The sequence below is a fragment of the Gobius niger genome (assembly GCF_951799975.1).
Source record: "Gobius niger genome assembly, chromosome: 12".
Lineage (NCBI taxonomy): Eukaryota > Metazoa > Chordata > Actinopteri > Gobiiformes > Gobiidae > Gobius > Gobius niger.
The window spans coordinates 9,751,845-9,772,510 of NC_136863.1; the positions used below are offsets into that span (position 1 = coordinate 9,751,845).

Genomic DNA, 20,666 nt, shown 5'->3' on the forward strand with positions numbered 1-20,666 from the left:
GAAATAATCGCTTGAGGTTAGGTATGTAGCAATTATGAATGTATTTATTGATTTCTTTTTTTAGAAACAGGTCATGAAAAACAATTACCATAAGCGCTCTTTTAGTAATCGAAAGAGCGCTTTCAATTACGGATTCACTGTTTACAAGTTGCATCATGCCCCAAGGTGCTATTCACTACTTTTAATTTACACCAGTGGCTCTCAACTTGTGAGTCAGGACCCAAAAGTGGGTCGCAGAGCACTTTTCAGGCAGTGGTGCTCAGAACCAGTTCAAAAATACAATAGATCTTGGGCCAGATCTTGTGGTGGCGCGCAAAGGGACGCCGGCTCTTGGTGAATTATTTTCCGAGTGGCGGAGCTATGCACTATTCGCCTCCGCCACTTGTGAGGGGGCATCACAAGAGGAGGTGACTGCACTGATGGGAGCACCGCTGACATTCATTTCCTCGTTTACATCGCACTGCCTTGTGTTCTTCCTTAAAGGAATAGGCCACCGTTCTTACATACTGAGATATGTTCTTACCTAACCATAGACGAGTTAATATATCCCCGTCTGATCCTTGTGCGTGCGCTCTGTCACGCAAACGGAGCACATACGCAGCCTCTCCCACATGTCATATAGCTCCAAAAAAGCTCACGATAGAAGAAGATCTTTATTTATATAGCGCCTTTCACAGACATGGTCACAAAGCGCTTTACACGAGACAATTGTACATTCACTCCATACTCTGTGGTGGAAAGCTACGTTTGTAGCTTCAGCTCCCCCTGGGGGAGACTGTCAGAAGCGCTTTCGCGACTACACGTCTGCGCCAACGGACCCTCTGACACCACCATACATTCACTCATACACATCATTCATCCTGGCCTATTGTGCATGTTTTTAGTGGTAGGGGAAACCTACAAACTCCACACAGAAAGGCCCCGTCCCTGGTGGGAATCGAACCCGGACCTTCTAGCTGTGAAGCGAGAAGCTACCAAGCTCTTCCACGTGTTCCCTATTTAAATAAAGTTACGTGAAGTGTTTTCAAGCGAAGGTTGACCTAAAGGTTATTGACGGAAGTGAGCGGGGGGAAGTCTTTAGGAGTTACTGCACGGATGTTGTGCTCCTGTATCATTACGTCTCACAATATAGTACCCCTCTTTATCTGCTTATAAAATCGACATGTTACATTTCTGTGTAAATATACTTCGCAAGAAAACACTTCACATAACTTTATTTAAATAGGGAACACGTGGAAGAGCTTGGTAGCTTCTATCGTCTTTTCAAGCCTAACTTTAGCCGTCCATTCTAAATACATAAAAATATGCCTGCTCTTTTATTCTTTCAATTACCATCTGAACTGTGGATCCCTGGTGCACCCCCAATGTTTGAAAGATTCATGCCATGGACATTGCATAAATTTATCGCTTTTACTCTTTCTCTTTGCTGTTAAGTAACGCAAGATACATTTTCAATATTGGTGTGTCATAATGGATTTATCCGATATTCAAAAATTCAAATTTTTTTGTTTTCGTTATTGCCCAATCAGGACTTTACAACCTGGTCATGTCAGCGTTTCACATGACATCATCATTTGTATTATGTAAGTGTGAGCATGAACAGCTCAGTTGGTATTGCATTCGTCCACTGAAGGTTGGTGGTCGTGTACTTGGGCAAGGCATTCCCCACACACTCACTACCAGCGCTTCCACACCCAAAGCAGACACATCTAGGGCTCAAATCCAATTAGATGTTGTGTTTGTGCAGAGGAAAAGTGGCCCATGCCCAGAGCGATGACGTGTGCTCTGTGTAAAGCCTATTCCACCTCGTGATTCCCTTTTCTCTGTGTGGTTAAGGCGCACACTTGTCACAGGCACAAATTGGCATCCCCTGCTCCTCTCGCTCTTGTGTTCACATGCAAGAAATACTGATGAACCCCATAGACATGTATGTACTGCACAGAGCGGGAGGAAAAGTCAGATACAGCGCCCAGAGATGAGACATATCCGTATCTGTTTGTAAAAGGGCTTTTGACTATTTTGCCCCTAACTCCCCCTGTTGGATGGAATCAGCATCTCCAGCTGTTCTCGGATTTCTGCCTCATACTTCCCACACACGCTGCTCAGAGCCAGCGCCTGTCATCTCAGGACAGGTCTTTGTGTCCAGAAAACCATTGCACTGTCAATACACTTTTACAATACTGCCCCGGGCGTCTCGCAAAGCCCAGGAGCCCAAAGGTGATGCTGCTTAAGTTGAATAAATCAGAGAGAGTATTATTAATAATCTAGTCCAGCCTGGCACAGGGGCAGATTACGCAGCGAGGAGCTAGTGGAGCGCAGCAGGAGATGGAGAGAGGGAGCAGAGAGTGTTAGCTGATGAAAGGCAGACCGCCCTGAAGAGAGGACGGGAGACATGAAGAGGGGACAGAAGTCAGGTGAAGAGAGGACTGAAGACAGGCTGAAGAGGGAACTGAAGACAGGCTGAAGAGGGGACTGAAGACAGGCTGAAGAGGGGACTGAAGACAGGCTGAAGAGAGGACTGAAGACAGGCTGAAGAGGGGACTGAAGACAGGCTGAAGAGAGGACTGAAGAGGGGACTGAAGACAGGCTGAAGAGAGGACTGGAGACATAAAGAAGGGACAGAAGTCAGGTGAAGAGAGGACAGAAGACAAGCTGAAGAGGGGACTGAAGACAGGCTGAAGAGAGGGCTGGAGACATGAAGCAGAGACAGAAGAGAGGACTGAAGACAGGCTGAAGAGAGGACTGAAGACAGGCTGAAGAGAGGACTGAAGACAGGCTGAAGAGAGGACTGAAGACAGGCTGAAGAGAGGACTGAAGACAGGCTGAAGAGAGGGCTGGAGACATGAAGCAGAGACAGAAGAGAGGACTGAAGACAGGCTGAAGAGAGGACTGAAGACAGGCTGAAGAGAGGATTGAAGACAGGCTGAAGAGAGGGCTGGAGACATGAAGCAGAGACCTTAAGAGAGGACTGAAGACAGGCTGAAGAGAGGACTGAAGACAGGCATAAGAGAGGACTGAAGACAGGCAGAAAAGAGGACTGAAGACAGGCTGAAGAGAGGACTGAAGACAGGCAGAAGAGAGGACTGAAGACAGGCTGAAGAGATGACTGGAGACACGAAGAAGGGACTGAAGACAGGCTGAAGAGATGACTGGAGACATGAAGAAGGGACAGAAGACAGGCTGAAGAGGGGACTGGAGACATGAAGAAGGGACAGAAGACAGGCTGAAGAGAGGACTGAAGAGAGTACTGAAGACAGGCTGAAGAGAGCACAGAAGAGGGGACTGAAGACAGGCTGAAGAGAGCACAGAAGAGGGCGCTGAAGACAGGCTGAAGAGAAGACAGAAGACAGATTGAAGAGGGGACTAAAGACTGACAGAAGAGGGGACTGAAGACAGGCTGAAGAGAAGACTAAAGACAGGCTGAAGAGAGGGCTGGAGACATGAAGCAGAGACAGAAGAGAGGACTGAAGACAGGTTGAAGATGGGACTGAAGACAGGCATAAGAGAGGACTGAAGACAGGCAGAAAAGAGGACTGGAGACACGAAGAAGGGACAGAAGACAGGCTGAAGAGGGGACTGAAGACAGGCTGAAGAGATGACTGGAGACACGAAGAAGGGACTGAAGACAGGCTGAAGAGATGACTGGAGACATGAAGAAGGGACAGAAGACAGGCTGAAGAGGGGACTGGAGACATGAAGAAGGGACAGAAGACAGGCTGAAGAGAGGACTGAAGAGAGTACTGAAGACAGGCTGAAGAGGGGACTGAAGACAGGCTGAAGAGAGCACAGAAGAGGGCGCTGAAGACAGGCTGAAGAGAAGACAGAAGACAGATTGAAGAGGGGACTAAAGACTGACAGAAGAGGGGACTGAAGACAGGCTGAAGAGAAGACTAAAGACAGGCTGAAGAGAAGACTGAAGACAGGCAGAAAAGAGGGCTAAAGACAGACAGAAGAGGGGACTGAAGACAGGCTGAAAAGAGGACTAAAGACAGACAGAAGAGGGGAGTGAAGACAGACTGAAGAGAAGACTGAAGAGGGGAGTGAAGACAGGATGAAGAGAGGACTGAAAACAGACTAAAGAGAGGCCTGACAAGAAACCTCAAGGGGGGATTATGTGGGGAAGGGTTCAGGATCCACAGACATATCCCTAGGTGTTCCTGATAACCATATTTTACTCTCAAAATGTACAATATGCTATAAAAAAAAGATGGAGCGAATGAGGACTTTTTTCTCCCTAACTTTGTTGTAGATAAAAAGACAAGATACATTATTAGATACTAAGTTAAAATCCATGGTCATAAGATCCTTGGAAGGAATAAAATACAAAGTAAAATAGCTCTAATTAAAAGTTCGCCAACAGCTCATCATCCAGCCAGATACCCCTTAAATTCACCCATTGTCCAGGATGTTAACTACCTGTGCCACCAGAATGAGACATGACCTTTTTCTCACTGCAGCTGCAAGTAGCGTCTTCTCTGGCAGTGCATAGGTTGGCCGGCGCACATTATAGGGCAGTACTTTTTTGTGTGGGACAGTAAGAGTCCATAATACAGTTCATAAGTGCCCAATGTTCTGTAATGCTCAGATGTTATATCTGACGGCATCTGAAAAATTGTACACCTAAAGCACCGTTAAAGACTTTCCAGACAATTCACCAGTGTTCTTCCAACTCCTCACATCAGCACTGGAAAATACTCAAGAAGAGATCTAATATCGGCCCTGTACTGTATGCGTGACAGCCGCCGATCCCTTCTTGGAGGCAGCTTTGTTTTTAAGCAGTTTGAAGACATAAATGTCACCTGCACTTTTCCTCAATGTGACGCTTGAATTTAAGGTCACTTGTAAATATCACTCCAAGATGTTTCACCTCATTTGAGAATGGAAAACAGGACAAAAGGTTTTTTTAATGAACTTATTGGAACTGCCGTCTTATTGTTCTGCTGTGATTGGTGGACCAAAGACAAGTTTCCAATAAGTTTAATGTTAAAATCAAAGCTTTATTATTCTCTAATTATTAGCGCAGTGATAATATGTCTGTATTTCAAAGGAACAGCAGGGGTCTCCCACCTTTTTACCCCAGGAGAGTGAGAGTTCACCAGGCGGTTAGAGGTCAAGATATTTCAACAAAATTGGAGAAAGTTTCCTCTTTATACTTCTGCCTGTTTACCTATATCAGTGGTTCCCAACTTTTTTATTCCCAGAAGCCCGGTGTGCTCGAGTTTACACTTCCCTTCCAGAATGAACAGAATTGTGAGTGTTTTCTGCACATGTAGTCCCTTCTTAGTCACGTGTGATGATTTTTTTGCCCATATCATTTGCTCAGGTAATATCTTTTATGACCTGACCCGCAGCAAATCCAGGCGTCCAGGTTATGTGACTCATCAAGGGTTATGTAGAAATGTGGAAAGCCTTTGGGGAGCTACTTGGAACGGGCTGGAGCTCCCGAGCCACTGTTCCTGATACACAGAATAAACATGAGTGCATGGTACCAGAGTTAAGCTAATGCATCCTCTGGCCGGGAATAATACAATCCACAAGAAACAAAACAGAGCCTGGCGCTGTGTGAACATGGAATTACATTAACAACACCATAATAACTTCTCCACACTAGTGACTTAGAAAACTGTGTTAAAAGTTAAAAAGTGTGACGCCTGTTCTAATCGCTGCCCCGCGCTGTCCGCAGGGAGAGGACTGCTCCACACAGTGTCCTCCTGGTCTGTTCGGGCCCAGCTGCAGCTCCACCTGCTCCTGCCACAACCACGCGTCCTGCTCCCCCACGGACGGCTCCTGCGTCTGCAGAGAAGGTACAGCTCACTGGAGAGTGTCAAGAGCTCCTCGTTCACTCTCTTCTGTGCCATAATTGGATCTTGTCTCTGTCACTTTGAGTTTTGTTCTTTGAGACACACAAATGGAGAACAAAGATGTTTCATATTCGAACGTCGACTTAGTTAAATCCCATGAGGAGTTTGAGAAGAGCTGAAGGAATTTGAGAGGGTTTTTTTTTCCCTGACATGTTTTGTGATTGCTGTTTTATTATATATTATATTTATCAATTGAATCTCACAGTGTTTCTTTTTAATATAAACACAAACATTTAAGGGGAGATACTGCAAGCAAAACGTAATTGTTTTCATTTTCAGGCAACATTTACCTGGAAACAAATTGATTCCTTTATCTTCACAATAAGGTGATTAGTTATTGCAGCATTTCTCCATAGACATAGAAGTTGGTTCCTTCATGAACATTAGCTTATAGCTTAAGGCGAGACACGGCAGGTGAAAGTATTAATTTTTCACGCAGTGGTCGAAGTGGAGATTTTTTGCTATTTTCCTCCCTTTACATCTTAGTTTTCATGTCAGAGTATAAAAATGACAAAACTCACCCCACATGATGTTTGTTTTATGATGTTTTTGTCGCCTGCGAGGCGGAGGTAACCCGGAAGTAGCTGCTGCGCTGCATCAAAAGGCCGTCTTTCCCGCGGATATTCATTCACATATATTGACAGATTTTACATCCACGTGTTGTGCGAAGGGTCCCCGTGATGACGCTTTCACCCAAATATGGTATTTTTCCACAAAACTTCAGGGCTGTTTTTTCTGAATGAGAGAAGGCCCCACTCGGGCAGCGCCTGAGCCCTTATAGTCGCTCCCACAGACTCCAAACTTTCCAGTCTTAGACTTAACAATATTTTGAAGTTTTTTTCAGAGTGATTTTTTAATATCTAATTCCTAACCCGATTTATTCAGCTTTTGAACCCAAAAACAAACGGTAGATTTTTTCACTGATGATTAGTTTATTGAAAAACTAAATAATATATAAAAAATCCGCTCTGAGAAAAACCTTAGTTGCTAATATGTCAATAAAATGAATCAATACATTTTAATCTGGCTCAATCCATTATTTGCATTTCGTTGCCCAACATATAAGCAATTTTGGCCATTTTCATGCACAAAATGCCTTATTTTTTATATGAAAACATAAAATGACAGAAAAAATGCAATATGTTTTTTTCTCATATTTATATCTGTGATGTTCAGCAAAAGTTTCAAATTGAAATCTCTACATTTATTTTTTTTTCCCTATTCACCTGCAGTGTCTCACCTTAAAGGGTATTGGCTATTTTGGTGATTTCTACTCCTTATTTTCATATACTGTAAAATATTCAATGTGAAAACAACTTTTTTTCTCATATTTATAGCAGTAATGTACAGTATATCTTTCAAATTGATATCCCCTATCTCTTTCCTTCTTTACCTGCTGTATCTACCCTCAACAGTGTATATGTATATTAGATTTGAAAAAGTATCAACTATAGGATGAGGAAGTGTCAATAGATCTTTGCTGAAAACATTATATTATAAATACATGCAATATCTATCTACAACTATCATCTGTATAATCGTCTGTATGGGTGTTTTTTCAGGTTGGCGGGGCGTGGACTGCTCCCTGCTGTGCTCCAGCGGCTCCTGGGGCATGGCCTGTAACCACACGTGTCTGTGCGTGAACGGCGCGGCGTGTGACCCCCTGGACGGCTCCTGTACCTGCTCCCCGGGCTGGAGGGGCGAGCACTGCCAGGAGTCCTGCCCCGTGAGTGCATTTGCCCCATCGGCGCTGCTGGCAGGATTTACTTTTCCTCTCAATCACTTTAACACATTGCTCCAGTTAAAATCCTCTTTTTGCAGAGTGGTTCAAAAAGCGACCGGAGCAGTCTAAAAATAACACTCACTGTTTTCATGAACTACAAATGCTAAATCAACATTCTTCTTTATACCTTTACAAGATATTTTTCATCCACGTGATTATTGTTAGTACAGTAGGTGGTTGTGTACAGAAAAGGTTTATTTTACTATTTTCAGCATTTCAAGTATTAATACCCAAATTATACTTTTTCTGATCTATCGTTGCCTTGATAAAATCATTCATCTTTATCATTGGCTCTGTCCTCAGCGTACGGCTTGTTACGACAAAAACATCTTCAGTCTAGGTCAGGGCAGTCCAAATCTTATTTTTTAATGTGGACTTCATACTGAATTGTATCTGGCATGACAGACTGCTGGTCAATGCACTGAAACATTCAACATTAGCAGCGGTTTTAAAGGCGCCACGACATATTTGTTGGGGCTTGGAACTTAAAGGAACAGGCCACCGTTTTTCCATACTGAGAATATGTTCGTACCTGAGCTTAGACGAGTTGATGCGTAACTGTCTGGTCTTTACGCCTGTGCTCAGTCAAGACCAAAGATGTCGTTAGCATTTAGCCTCTCCTCCTCTCCTCTAAGGGGCCAAACAGGGGTGCAGTTAGAAGCGACCAAGCTCTTCCATGTTTTCCGGACATCACTTAACCATATTTAAATAGGGGAAACGTGAAAGAGCTTGGTCACTTCTCATTACACCCCATTAGGCCCCATAGAGATAGAGGAGAGGAGGAGAGGCTAAATGCTAACAACATCTACAGTACAACTCGTCTAAGCTAAGGTAAGAACATATCTCAGAATGGAAAAACGGTGGCCTGTTCCTTTAAAGCTGGGGGACCTGACTTTTTGTTGTTGTAGAGTAAATGTTATGTTGTAAACACAGAAAAAAAAACAGACCTTGTTGCTTTGTCTTCAACTAACATTTTATTGAGCGATGGAAGATCGAAGTAGCTTCACTTTGCCACCACTCAGAGTTGTAAACGGTGCATTTTCTCCTGTTCAGCTTTACCCACATCTACAAAACTCATCTAAATCACTTTCCTCACGTTGTCATCACTTTTATTTTGAACTTTTTTTTTCATTGCTTTTTTAATGCGTTTTTGTCACGTTTTTGTCACGTTTTTGTCGCTCTTTTGTGACTTTTTTCATTCTCCCTTTCTGTTACTCTTTTTTGGCTTTTTTGTCACTTTTTCATCGCCTTTTTCATCACGTTTTTGCCGCTCTTTTGTTGCGTCCAGGTTGTCCAGGTGGGGGTTAAGAGGTTGAATTTGCTTGCTTGAACAATTTGGATACGCAGGAGGGATTGTGAAACGAAACAAAACGAAACATTTCACAGTTTGAACAGAAAATAATGAGGTACCTCAGCTTTAATGTCTCACACTTACATGTTAGTTATTGAGGTCATAATTGTGTAGTATTAATAAACTTGTAGTGTAAAGTAACCTCTCTGACAATATGTGCCAATTTAGTGGAAACCTGAGGGCAAACTAAAATTATCTGATGGCCTCATTTGGCCCTGGGACCGCACTGACAAAAATATGTTTTTCTATTTTCCCCAAACCTTAAAATAACATATTTTGCTAACAAGGCAATCCTCCATTAACCTCTTAACACCCATTTTGTGAAAGAAAAAAAAAGCACCACAAAAATTACAATAAAGCACCATAAAAATTGAAAAAAAATAAAATAAAATTACAAAAAGCGACAAAAAAGTACCCCAAAAATTACAAAAAAGCACCACAAAAATTACAATAAAGCACCAAAAACATTACAAAAAAGCACAAAAAAGCACAAAAAAGCACCAAAAAAATTGCAAAAAAGCAAAAAAAAAAAAAAAAATACGACGAAAAAGTGACGACAACCAGGCAACAACACGAGGAAAAAACCTATATCAGTGTGTGTGTGTGTATATATATATATATATATATATATATATATATATATATATTAGGGGTGTAACGGTTCACGGGGATGTATTGAACCGCTTCGGTTCGGCCTGTTCGGTTCGGTCCACTTGCGTACCGTTTCGGTGTATTATTTTCATTAAATAATGTAAATTTATTATTAGCGTCATATTAAGTGCCGTGGAACAAAGTTCCTACGCGAGTTTCCGCACGGACGCTATTGAAGCTGCATGAGTAGCTGAGAGAAACTGCAGTTGTTGAAGGCGCTGGCTTTAAGTATTTGATTAAAAGTCTTGAGCCTCGCTACAATATCCCATCACGTCCGCACTTCAGCCAAAAAGTTATACCAGCGCTCAGAGCCGGTTCTTCCTATACGCAAACTACGCAAGGTGCGTAGTGTTGTTTCACTGATTAATCAACGCATTGTTACGGGACAGGCTCTTCCAGCGCGCACTCACTCTCCGCCTACTTCGCCACATATAACACCAACACGGAGTAGTCTGGTGAAGTGAATGAGCAGGAGAGACCGACCGCCTTCCCCCTGTCTCTTCCAAAGCGCGATTGCTTCTCCGCTCGTGTCCCACTCGGCCGTCTGTTTCCCGGTGCTCGCTTCGCCTCATGCGCGGCTCCTCTGCGGCTGCATCATGTCACCCGTGTCCCGGGCGCAGCTCTCATGTTTTCTCTTTGCGGACTCTGGGCCTCACTCTCATTTAAACTCTCATCTTATTGTGTCTGGTGAGTCTAGAGTATCCGGACAGTAGTTTGGCGAGTAGACGAGAGTAAAGCCGTTCTCCGTGGCCTTTCTGTTGAGTTGAATCCACATGGTTCTCACGAGCACAGTAACTTACAGTAACTCTGGTTCTCTGAATGTGCACAGTCTAAAACGGGTTGTGCGACTCACAGGCTAATTCTCAGCAGTAAGACAGAGACAACCGTCAGGAGCAGGTTTCAGTTAGTTTTAAATCAGCGGTTCCCAATCTGTGGGTCAGGGACCAGAGGTGAGAGAATGGGACCATTTGCCATTTACTATTTTAAAAAGGGAAATAGACTAGTAGTCGTCCTAAATACCAGTCTCACAGTGGTTTAGTGGTTAGTGGTCCTCACACAGGGGGTCGCTTTTATTTATTTTATGCAAGAATTCTATTGTGTATTTTCAAAAGAAATATTTTGTTAGTTCTTATTTATTTGTACCGAAAATTAACCGAACCGAGCCCTCCAAAACCGTGAACCGAACCGAATACAATTTTAGCGTACCGTTACACCCCTAATATATATATATATATATATATATATATATATATATATATTGTAGGTCTTAGCTTTCAAATGAGACATAACACCGTTGCTCTCCAGATGAGAAGCTTTTAGATTTGGTTAAAGCCGAACTGGAGAAAATGTGCTTGGTTAAGGTGGGGGTTAAGAGGTTAATCATTATCAAACAGGAATAATTCGTTACAAAAGTTGTGCATAAGTAGCTCTATGGACCCATCTTGTATCAAAACCTATTCGTGAAAGAATTTCTGTTTTTTTTTCTTTCAACTTCAATAGTATGACCTTCTTTTACCCAACACTCAGCCCAATTAAACTCTCAGCCGAAGAAACGAGCCCTTGTCTTTTATAAACATGATTTCAAATGTATGAGTGAGTTACGATGCTGACCTTCTGCTTTGTCCAGGACGGCACGTACGGTCTGGAGTGTCGCGAGCGGTGCGACTGCAGCCACGCCGACGGCTGTGACCCTGTGAGTGGATACTGCCGCTGTTACCCCGGGTGGACAGGTACGTCTCACTGTCTGGAAGTGTACAAATTCCTTGTGTTTTTCCATTTCTAGACACATTATTTCAGTCTTCATGGTCAAAGTGTCTGTCGAGTTGCACAGAGAGGGAGTGCGCGCCTGCAGTGCTGTTTACATGGTGTTTGCAGATCGTCTGAGCTGTGCTGGTAATTAAATGATGCTTTGGTTTGGTGCTGAGTGAGAGGTGCTGCAAGTGAGCTAAATCAATTTGTTTAGTGGCGCACTCCGCTTTTGCTTACTCTGCATCTTTATTACGTGTTCACTGCACTGACGTGACTCATCATTCAGGCTTAGACAGAGAGTGGCTGCTTCTCAGTGTAAATTATATACTTTTGTTCCAAAGCAATGTCAGTTAAAAAGGGAAACAATTCAAGTATTAACTGGCGACATAATGGATGTTTGTGAAACCCCTTTATCTTCCCACATCGTTTTTCGGGGTGACACCGAGACTGACCCATATCTTCAGGAGAAAGATTGTTTCACTCTGAATACCTTACATGCATATATATCGGGGCCTGTTTATAGCTCTTTCTGCATATTTGTCAACATTCTGTGATATTTGAGTAAAGTTGCATCTGAGCCCCTCTGAGTGCGGCGGCGTCATGGATGTTTTATAAAGATCTGGACTCAGTACTGCCCCCTTGGAAGTGTCGTCGATTTTTGTGACAAATCTATTTCACAATCTATACTTTTTCTCCCTTGAAAACGTGGGGAGATCTTTTCCAGCAGCTGCGCCTTGACTTTGGAATGATTTTCCTCTCAACCTGCACTCTCTAGATTCAGCGGATGCCTTCATAAAACATGTTTAGGCAAGATTTCTTAACCGTTTTGACTCAGCGCTGTTATTTATCTTATGTATTTAAAGTTTGATGTTTTAATGCGTTTTATGTCTGTGAAGCACTTTGTGACAATTGTCTGCGAAAAAGTGTCCTTACTTAAAGCAGTACTACGTTACTCTTGCCCCTAGTGGCCATAAGCGCAACTGCAGGTGTTGCAGTGCTGTGACAGTTTTTTTTACGTATTAATTGTCCGTGAGAGTAAATACTACGCTGACAGAAAAGGCAAAGAGAGAGAGGGATATTGTGCATCCAATTACACAATGGAAGTATTTTTTTTTTCACTCAAACTTGGCTGTAAATACTGTTTAAAGTGGCGCTAGCCCGCAGTTAGCTTTGCCCGTTAGCCTGTTAGCTTTTTTGTGATTCATTTGATACCATTGTGGTTTTCTGGCCAGAGACACGAGGGGGAGATGAAAGACCCCCCCAATTGCCTCTCACAAATTGCGTGCTCCTCTGGGTGCTGCTGCTGAATGCAGAGGCTCTGACCAGGCATTAAATAAATAATTATTTACGTCGGGGGTTTTTTGGGCTCGGACCACATTTCAAGTTAATTGCTCGGGCTCGGGTTAGGCTTTATACCTGCTGGCTCGGGTCGGGTCGGGTTTGATTTTTTAGGCCCGATTTTGGCTCTACCCCCAATCATCCCATCAACACTTGTATTACCCCCAGAGGGACTACGAAAAGGATTTATTAAAGGAGCTATACCTGATTTTTTTTTTCTTTTTGTAAAGTAAATTATTTTTGCCCCATAAAGTATGTTTTAAAAGTCACTTGTGGAAGAAATCTGCCTGATGCCTGATTTGCGCCATATTATGATTTGTTGATGTTATGCATGGTCAACCCAAATTGTCAACTTGTGATGAAAAAGGTTCAAAATTAGGTATAGTCCCTTTAACGTAAACAAGTTACTTAGTACTGCTTTAAGAAAAGGGGAAAAAAAGCAGCAGTAAGCACAGCCATAAAAAGAACAACAGTTGTAGCGTATAATTGTGACAGATCCACGGGTGGCACAGATCCCATGGTGGCATGTGTCCTTCTTGGTCACCCCTTAGAAACACCCCTGCTACTCTTCCTCCTCTGTCCTTCTTTCCTCTCTTCCAGGCTCTTCCTGCTCTCCTCTCTCCAATCTTTCTTCCCCCTTCACCTCTCGTGGTTTCAGTTTGGTTTTATTATCTGAAGTGAACCAAGGCGCTCTGAAGGTGTACGCTCTGAATCTCTGCGGTCAGGGCCATCTGTCTGCAGTAATTGAGTCACCAGGGGGTGAGGGCCAAGCTGGGCCTCGCAAACATACATTGAGTTAAAACGAATATTATTCCACCATATCTCCCACCAGACACAACACACTGCCACTTTCTGCGAGTTTTAAATAATACAACGGTCTTATATGGTACTTTTGTGGTGGGACAGACATGTTTTGTTTCACAGTATGTGACACTGTGGACGAAAAAAAGCGATTCTAAGAACAGGGCGAATCTGTGAGGGGACAGGTGCTCCTCAAGGATGAACCAGCCAGTTTAGAAAGATTCATGTAATGTATAAGAAGTCATAAGTCCTTTATTTTCCTTTTGGATTTTCGTTTTATTTATCCAAATATATAGAATGGCCTATTACCCATTAACAAAGGGTATTATTTGGTGTAGATTCATGGCTTTTTACTCCAGTAACCAGTCACTCGGTTCAAACCACTGCTTAACATGAGAAAAGCGTTGGAAAAATGCAACAATAGGAGCAATGTTTCACATGCTCTCGATCTCTAGACAGCACAGAGATCACACTTAGTGCAAGTGAAGTTAAAGCACCTTTTATCTTGTGGCTGCAGACAAAGCTTTTGCATCTGGCGCCACAGCCCGAGCTTTAATCTTTCTAAAACTCGCCTTCATTGCTATGATGTTGAAAAAGATCCATGTCGTGAGATCCCCTGATCCTTAGCTCCCAGGTTTGCAGAAAACAACAAGAAATCCCTGGCTTTTCACGCAGCTCATAAAGGGGACAAACCGTGGCACGCTTAGTACATAATGTCAAAATCACGACATTTGAATTTGTCTTCAATTATACATATAACAACATCACTCTCGGCTTGTGTCGTCCCGGGGGTTTCCGAGACTCCACTGCAGATTAGACATCTCGAAAATGTCACAGAAAAAACCCCCAAGTCCTGAAGAAGAAATGGCTATTTGCAGCAGCTCCCCTTTCGGCAGTAAACAGCGTCACACGAGGAACAGTCAGTGTTTTCAGACTCTTTACTGTCACTGTGGCGTTGTGTGTTCGCTTCTCGCCCGCGCTCCTCTAAGCTGTCAGGAGCCCAGAGCCCGTCGAGTGTCAAGAGTGCCTGCCGTGACCCCCACAATGATTACTCTGCTGTCGCAAGCCTGACATCACCCAGCGCTTTGACTCCCTATAGGACTCCCCATAAAAGCAGGTGTTAAATAGGCCTCTTTTTTTATCTGAAGCAGTCTGTATAGTGAATGTTTACATGTGCGCGCAAGGCAGACGGGGCGAGGGAGGGAGGGCTCGCGCTTGCCTCTATGTTCAAATTGGACAGCGGCACCTCACGGGCACTTCTCGGCACGAAAGGCGGCTTTTCAAGGGACCTCAGTTGTGGCGCGCGCACACACACAGTCTTTCTTCTCCGTCCAGCAAGCCCTTGTGTTGTCACCATTAGAGCTGAGAGTGCGCGCTGTGTCCACCCTCCCCACTCTCCCGGCGAAGCCCCTTTTTCTGCCTGGCCCCGCAGAACCTCAAACACGCTTGCACCAGCCTTGCCCTCCTTTTGAAGCAGGCGGCTGGTCCCTACGACTAAATCACTTTGGCTGTGGACCGTCCTCCTCGGCAGCCAGAGCGCTGCCTCTTTCCCCCCTTTCTCTCTCTCTCGCGCTCCCCGGCTACTGTATAACATTAGTCCCCGGAGTTTCACACAGGTTTAATTCAAAGGTACGGCTCAATCGTGGCTTTAATGGCCGCGCTATTCTCAGATATTCAAAGGAAATTTCAAATGAGGCTTCAAACCAGGCTGCTGCTTCAAGGTTCAGAGTGTAGTGTGTGTGTCTCTTCTCTTAGTCTTCTTCTCTCTTTTTTTTAAAATTATTCATCACATGTGTGGGGACATGTGACAAGAGGTGAGCAATATAACGTCTACGGGATACAGCAATATTGGAATTGTCATTCAGAAGACATGGAAATTACAATGTAAATGTCAATATAAAAAGAAAGAAAACAACACATTCACTTAAACGTCCATTCACATATATGTTTATGGACTATATCGGATATCTATATTTTGTAGATTTTAGTGCATTTTTTTAGGTTTTCATGAGCAAACACATTGTACCCATTTCCATTTCGTTCTATGAGTTGTAAAACTTTAAACCGAAATATCTCAGAACCACTCAAAATGCGATAGCACCTTATAATTCTAAAGGGATGATTTGTCTGATGGCTTGTAGAAATATACAGTACCAGTCAAAAGTTGTGAAAGGTTTTATTACGTATCGGTTTTTCTTTCATTTTAAGACCATTTACATTGTATATTCTCACTGAATTAACACATATGGAATTATGTTATATATAATACATATATAATAGATTCTATGAAGTAGATTCTTCTAAGTTATTTTTTTCACATGTTTACTTCACAGACTTTTGAAAACCATTTTAGGACAACCTTATGAAACTAAATGTATTTAAAGATCGGATAAGATAACCCTTTATTGATCTCACAATGGAGAAATTCACTTGTTACATTCAGCTCTCAGAGACACTCAGTGTGCAGGATAGACAGGAAATGTACTAACAATTAATAGTAAATGGAGGTATCTTATATACAATGACTACCCAAAAAGTTTAAGAAGTATAAAATATAAAACGTTAGTCTCCTACATATTCCCATGTGTTCTTTCTTAGTTTTATGTCTTCAGTGTTTCTTTAAGTTTTTAAGTGTTTCCAAAGTTTTGACCGGGACTGAAGATCTGACTTGTGTCGTCCCAAAAATCACCAAAAGTATTGGGAGAGTATTTTTTGTCAGTATCCACCAGAAGATACCACTATGTGAAATATTTGCGTTAAATTAATTGAAAGAAGAAATGCACTTTTATTCTCAGTGTCAATACTATTCTTGCGGCATGAATTGTAAATTGAATGGTTGGAGCAAAAACTCACAAAGGTTGTTGTTATTTCGGAAGGTAACAAGACATCTGCGCACAGTTTTCTGATCCCCTTTAATGTTTTAGATTTTATTAAGTTGCCGCAAGATACGAAGTTTGGTTAAGTTAATTTTAAAATAAAATTGTAAAATTGTACATTGATCATAGAAAAACAACAACCCAATTTTAGATGTTTTTGAATAATATGGTGAAATGTCAGGTTTTTATTAGTCATTGTATCTTGAATAAAACAAACAAGGACAGGAGTGAATGTTTATTAGATTAACATTTGTTCAAATTTCAGGCTTCTGAAAGCATAAATCCCAACACTGAAATATCCCCATTGTATTTTTTGTTCAATCCTAAATCATAATGTCCTAAAATCCCTAGACGTGCAATTAACCGTAATGAAGACAATGGTATCAATCGCATAGCTTGTAAATGGAATTGTTTTGACAGGCTTTGTGGTTTCACCATATTCTCTGCCATGTTTTCGGATTGGGCACAGTCTCCCACGGTACCTCAGCCGCTCTCGTATAGCCGCAAAGCTTCCTCTGGGCTGTGCACCAGAGCAGGCCTCCTGAAAGAGAATGGCAGACAAGCTGTGGCCCTCCCGAGACCCAACCCTGTTAATCAACACAGTGCACTGGCAGCGCGCCCCGCTCAGATCAAAAATAAAGCACATTTGGAGAGGAGTGTGCGAGAGGTCGGGCTGAGCTCAAACTGCAGAGAGAAGACGGCGCACTTCTTAAGAGACTGCGTTTCTTTGCTGTGTCTGAGATCACTCACTGCTCCCTGTACAGAGCACACAATCAAGCTCATTCTTCCTATTATTCCCGTCAGGTAATTAACTTGTTAGTAAGAATGATATCAATGGCTTACATTTGTGTTGTGCTTTTCAAGCTTGACAAGCTTCTCAAAGCACTACACTGTTGTCTTTAATCATTCAGTCCATACTTGGCCACTGCTGCTCCTGGGTACACTGGCCGGAGAGTGGCTGCCAATCACTCACACACTACATTAAAACAGGCATTGTTGCTGGAGTGTCCTACAAAAACAGAATGAATCACTCCTTTTATCACATTCATCATGTCGTCTTGTTTTAAAGACGCTTAGTGTTTGTTTTTTAGATACACTTCTTTGGAGAAAGACATTCAGCATAAGAAACTTGCTCATTTATTACCTTATATGTAAGAGAGTGTCAATCAAACATGCAGCACTAAACCCTTCAAGTGTATATGCATCAATCAGAGCCGATGTTCGGACCGCTGACCTTTACATCCATGGATGAACGCTCCTCCATTATTGACCTGAAGTGACCGTCTGTAAACTGTCAGTGTCCATTATTTACCAACATAAACAACAGCATAACCAGCCTGTAGAAGTCAGCGCTCGCTCAACTGACCTGAAAATGAACAGTTAAATCTATACTGGCTCCAGGGCATGTGTCCATGTGTCCTTGGGCAAGACATTTCACTCACATTGCATGTAATCTAGTAAGGAAGTACAATTCTCTTGAAATGTAGTTCATATTTCATTGACTAGGTTCAGGAGCAGGGCCGAGCCTCAACCAACTCTTTCTTGCCAGCCAACCATGTCTTCACCTAACTGCGCCTCTAATTACCCAGATGCCCTACTTATACCAACCAAGCTCATTCAATACTGTTCGTCTGAACTCTCGACCCCACCCTCCCTCCCTTCAGGTCTTAACTTCAGCCTGAGCCAGAGCCAGAGCCCACAGTCCTAATCCAGCATCTGCTCACTGTTAATAAATGATCTTATTATCACATCTTGTGTTATGGCGTGGTCCTTGCTATTGAAATAATTACATTTGTCCTTGATTGGAGGAACTAATGTCATGAAATCTGTCCATTTACACTTAAATTAAGAAGAAAACATCAACAGCAATTTTAAGTAAATTAAGATATTTTAGTCTATACATTTGAGTGCAATGAGATCTTTATTCTTCAACTTGCCTGATGGACAGATTTCTTGTAATTTGGGGCGAATTTACTTATTTCAAGAAAATTTTACATGCAGATTTGTTTTTGCAGTGTGACTGATTGATGGTAGAGGGGAATCTCTGACAAAGATGAGTCGTTATTGTTAGATATTCTAACTTTTAAATTACTGTGTGTTTGCAAAATGAGTAGCAATGTGAATGTGGATCAGCAACAGAATCCTTTTCACATTTTTTATTCACGCAGAATTCTCTCATTTACATACAGTATCAGATTCGTAGCCTTAATACTGTAGTGCAAGCTTCACATTATTCGCGACGCTATTTTACAGTATTTCACTCACTATTTAGCACCTGCCCTGATTTGATTCGATTTTCTTAGTTTGTTCTGTTTTTGAGCATCAGAAAAATATGCTATTGTTTTTTCATTCAAGGTCTGACGGCTCTGATTCGTAGCATAGTGGTTAAGGCTTAAAGGTGCAGCACACATGCTGGGCCTCATTGTTGCACAATTAAATCTCCACAGGTCTATGGCCAATCCTTCCAGCCCATTGTTGATCGGAGTTTGGACTTTGGAGAAATATAATAGAACCTATTTTGTGTAAAAGCCTTGCAGTTGTTGTTTCAGCAAAGCTTTATAATGAAATGTCAATCTCATGAGCCATATTAGCTGCTTGTTTTTAATCTAAGTCAATTTAATGGGAAATATAATGTATTTTGCCTTATCGCCTAACCCCATGAACTGCCATGTTTAAAAAAAGTGTCCAGAACTAAATGAGTGCGCTGCTGCGTATATTCTCGTCCACTCGCCGAGCCTCATTGACGGTGAGGAGCGCAGTGAGCCCTTGTGTACCCAAACCGAGTGCTGTTTTTGCTATGTGTTTTTACAGATGGCATGCACTTAGAATATGTCCGTCTGTGATCCTCCGCCGCTCTCCGGGCATCGGGGTTATGCTTATGTTTTATTTGCGATGTGCCTGCAGGGATCCACTGCGACAGCGTGTGCCCACAGGGGTTCTGGGGCCCCAACTGTTCCATGAGCTGCTCGTGCCAGAACGGAGGCTCCTGCTCTCCAGAGGACGGCACCTGCGTCTGTGCACCTGGATACAGAGGCACCTCCTGCAAGAGAAGTGAGCTCTACTTTCAGTCACGCTCTATACATTTACCATGTGCTGTGGGAACTACATGCATGCCCCTCTATTCATTTCATGTTGTACTGTTGAGGTCTTGATAATGGAAATGTTCTGTTTTTGTTACTATTCTTGAAAACATCTACACTCAGAGTTTTGTTGAGGATTTAATTTACTGAATTCTACTTTTTCTGAAAATACACCGGGGGGTTTATTCATCATCATGTGTGACCAAAGGCTGGGAATTGGTTCTGGGACAGATTGGAGCTCCCAGGGCCTGATACAATCCTCTTTGTTGAATGTACATGTTGTTTGGTATTACAGTATGTTATTTTTGCTTGTGAACTTACTAGAATTACAAGGATTTGCCTTTACTTTCACGTCTTTAGACCCTAGCTGGGCATATTAACACAAACACGTATGTTTTGCCCAATAAAGTGATAAAAAAGTAGTCAGACCATCTGAGCTGACAGCCCTGACCTTGCAGTGGTCTGTGGAGATGTTCTGGAGGACACACCAGCAGAGCGGGCTGCTCGCATGTGTCTGTCTGAAGAGTGTGGGCTCTTCATCAGGCGAACTCTTAATCACCACATCTCTGCTTCTGCCGCTGCGGCCGCCTCTGGAGACACACCGCACAGAGGAGACGGGCCGCACAGAACACTCACACCCACAGACAGACGGACAGACAGACAGACAGGTTCAGCCTTATGTCTGATTGGAAGAATGACCTCTCTGTGGGAAATGCCTCTGTCAGTCGCTCGGTTTTTCTGTACCGGTCTGTCTCTTTCCTTCACTCCTTGTCTCTCTGTCGTCTTTCTCTCTGAATCTATCTTTGTCTCTCCTATTAATCTGTGTCTCTCTGACTTCCTACCGTCTTTTAGGGCTGTTTAATTACTCAAAAATGTATTATAATATTGACGACTTTTAAAATGACATCATTGAGTAAAAAACAAAAAAAATTTAGGCTAACGCCCACTCAGTGCTGTACCAGCGATTGAGTCTGGTCACCGTTACATTGACTAAATTTCAGAACAAACCCGTGCAAACCCCGAGGTTGCAGAGTAGGGCTGGGCGATTATGGAAAATAAATAATCTCAATTATTTTCCCCATATTGATCGATCTCGATTTTAGATTGTATTTTAAAAAAGCCACGATGTAGTGAGTGAAGTGCTAGCAACTTAATATTTACATAAAGAAATGAGTA

General features: G+C 42.6%; 1 protein-coding gene across 5 annotated transcripts in view; it reads left to right on the forward strand.

The window, feature by feature from the left end:
• megf11 (multiple EGF-like-domains 11) overlaps positions 1 to 20,666 on the forward strand; it is a 210,726-nt gene that overhangs the window by 159,235 nt on the left and 30,825 nt on the right. For all 5 annotated transcript variants that reach the window (XM_079568181.1, XM_079568183.1, XM_079568185.1 and 2 more), the window contains 4 exons: positions 5,684 to 5,804; positions 7,424 to 7,587; positions 11,274 to 11,376; positions 19,315 to 19,461. In XM_079568181.1, coding sequence (XP_079424307.1) covers positions 5,684 to 5,804; positions 7,424 to 7,587; positions 11,274 to 11,376; positions 19,315 to 19,461 — 535 coding nt within the window. The remainder of the gene's footprint in view (positions 1 to 5,683; positions 5,805 to 7,423; positions 7,588 to 11,273; positions 11,377 to 19,314; positions 19,462 to 20,666) is intronic.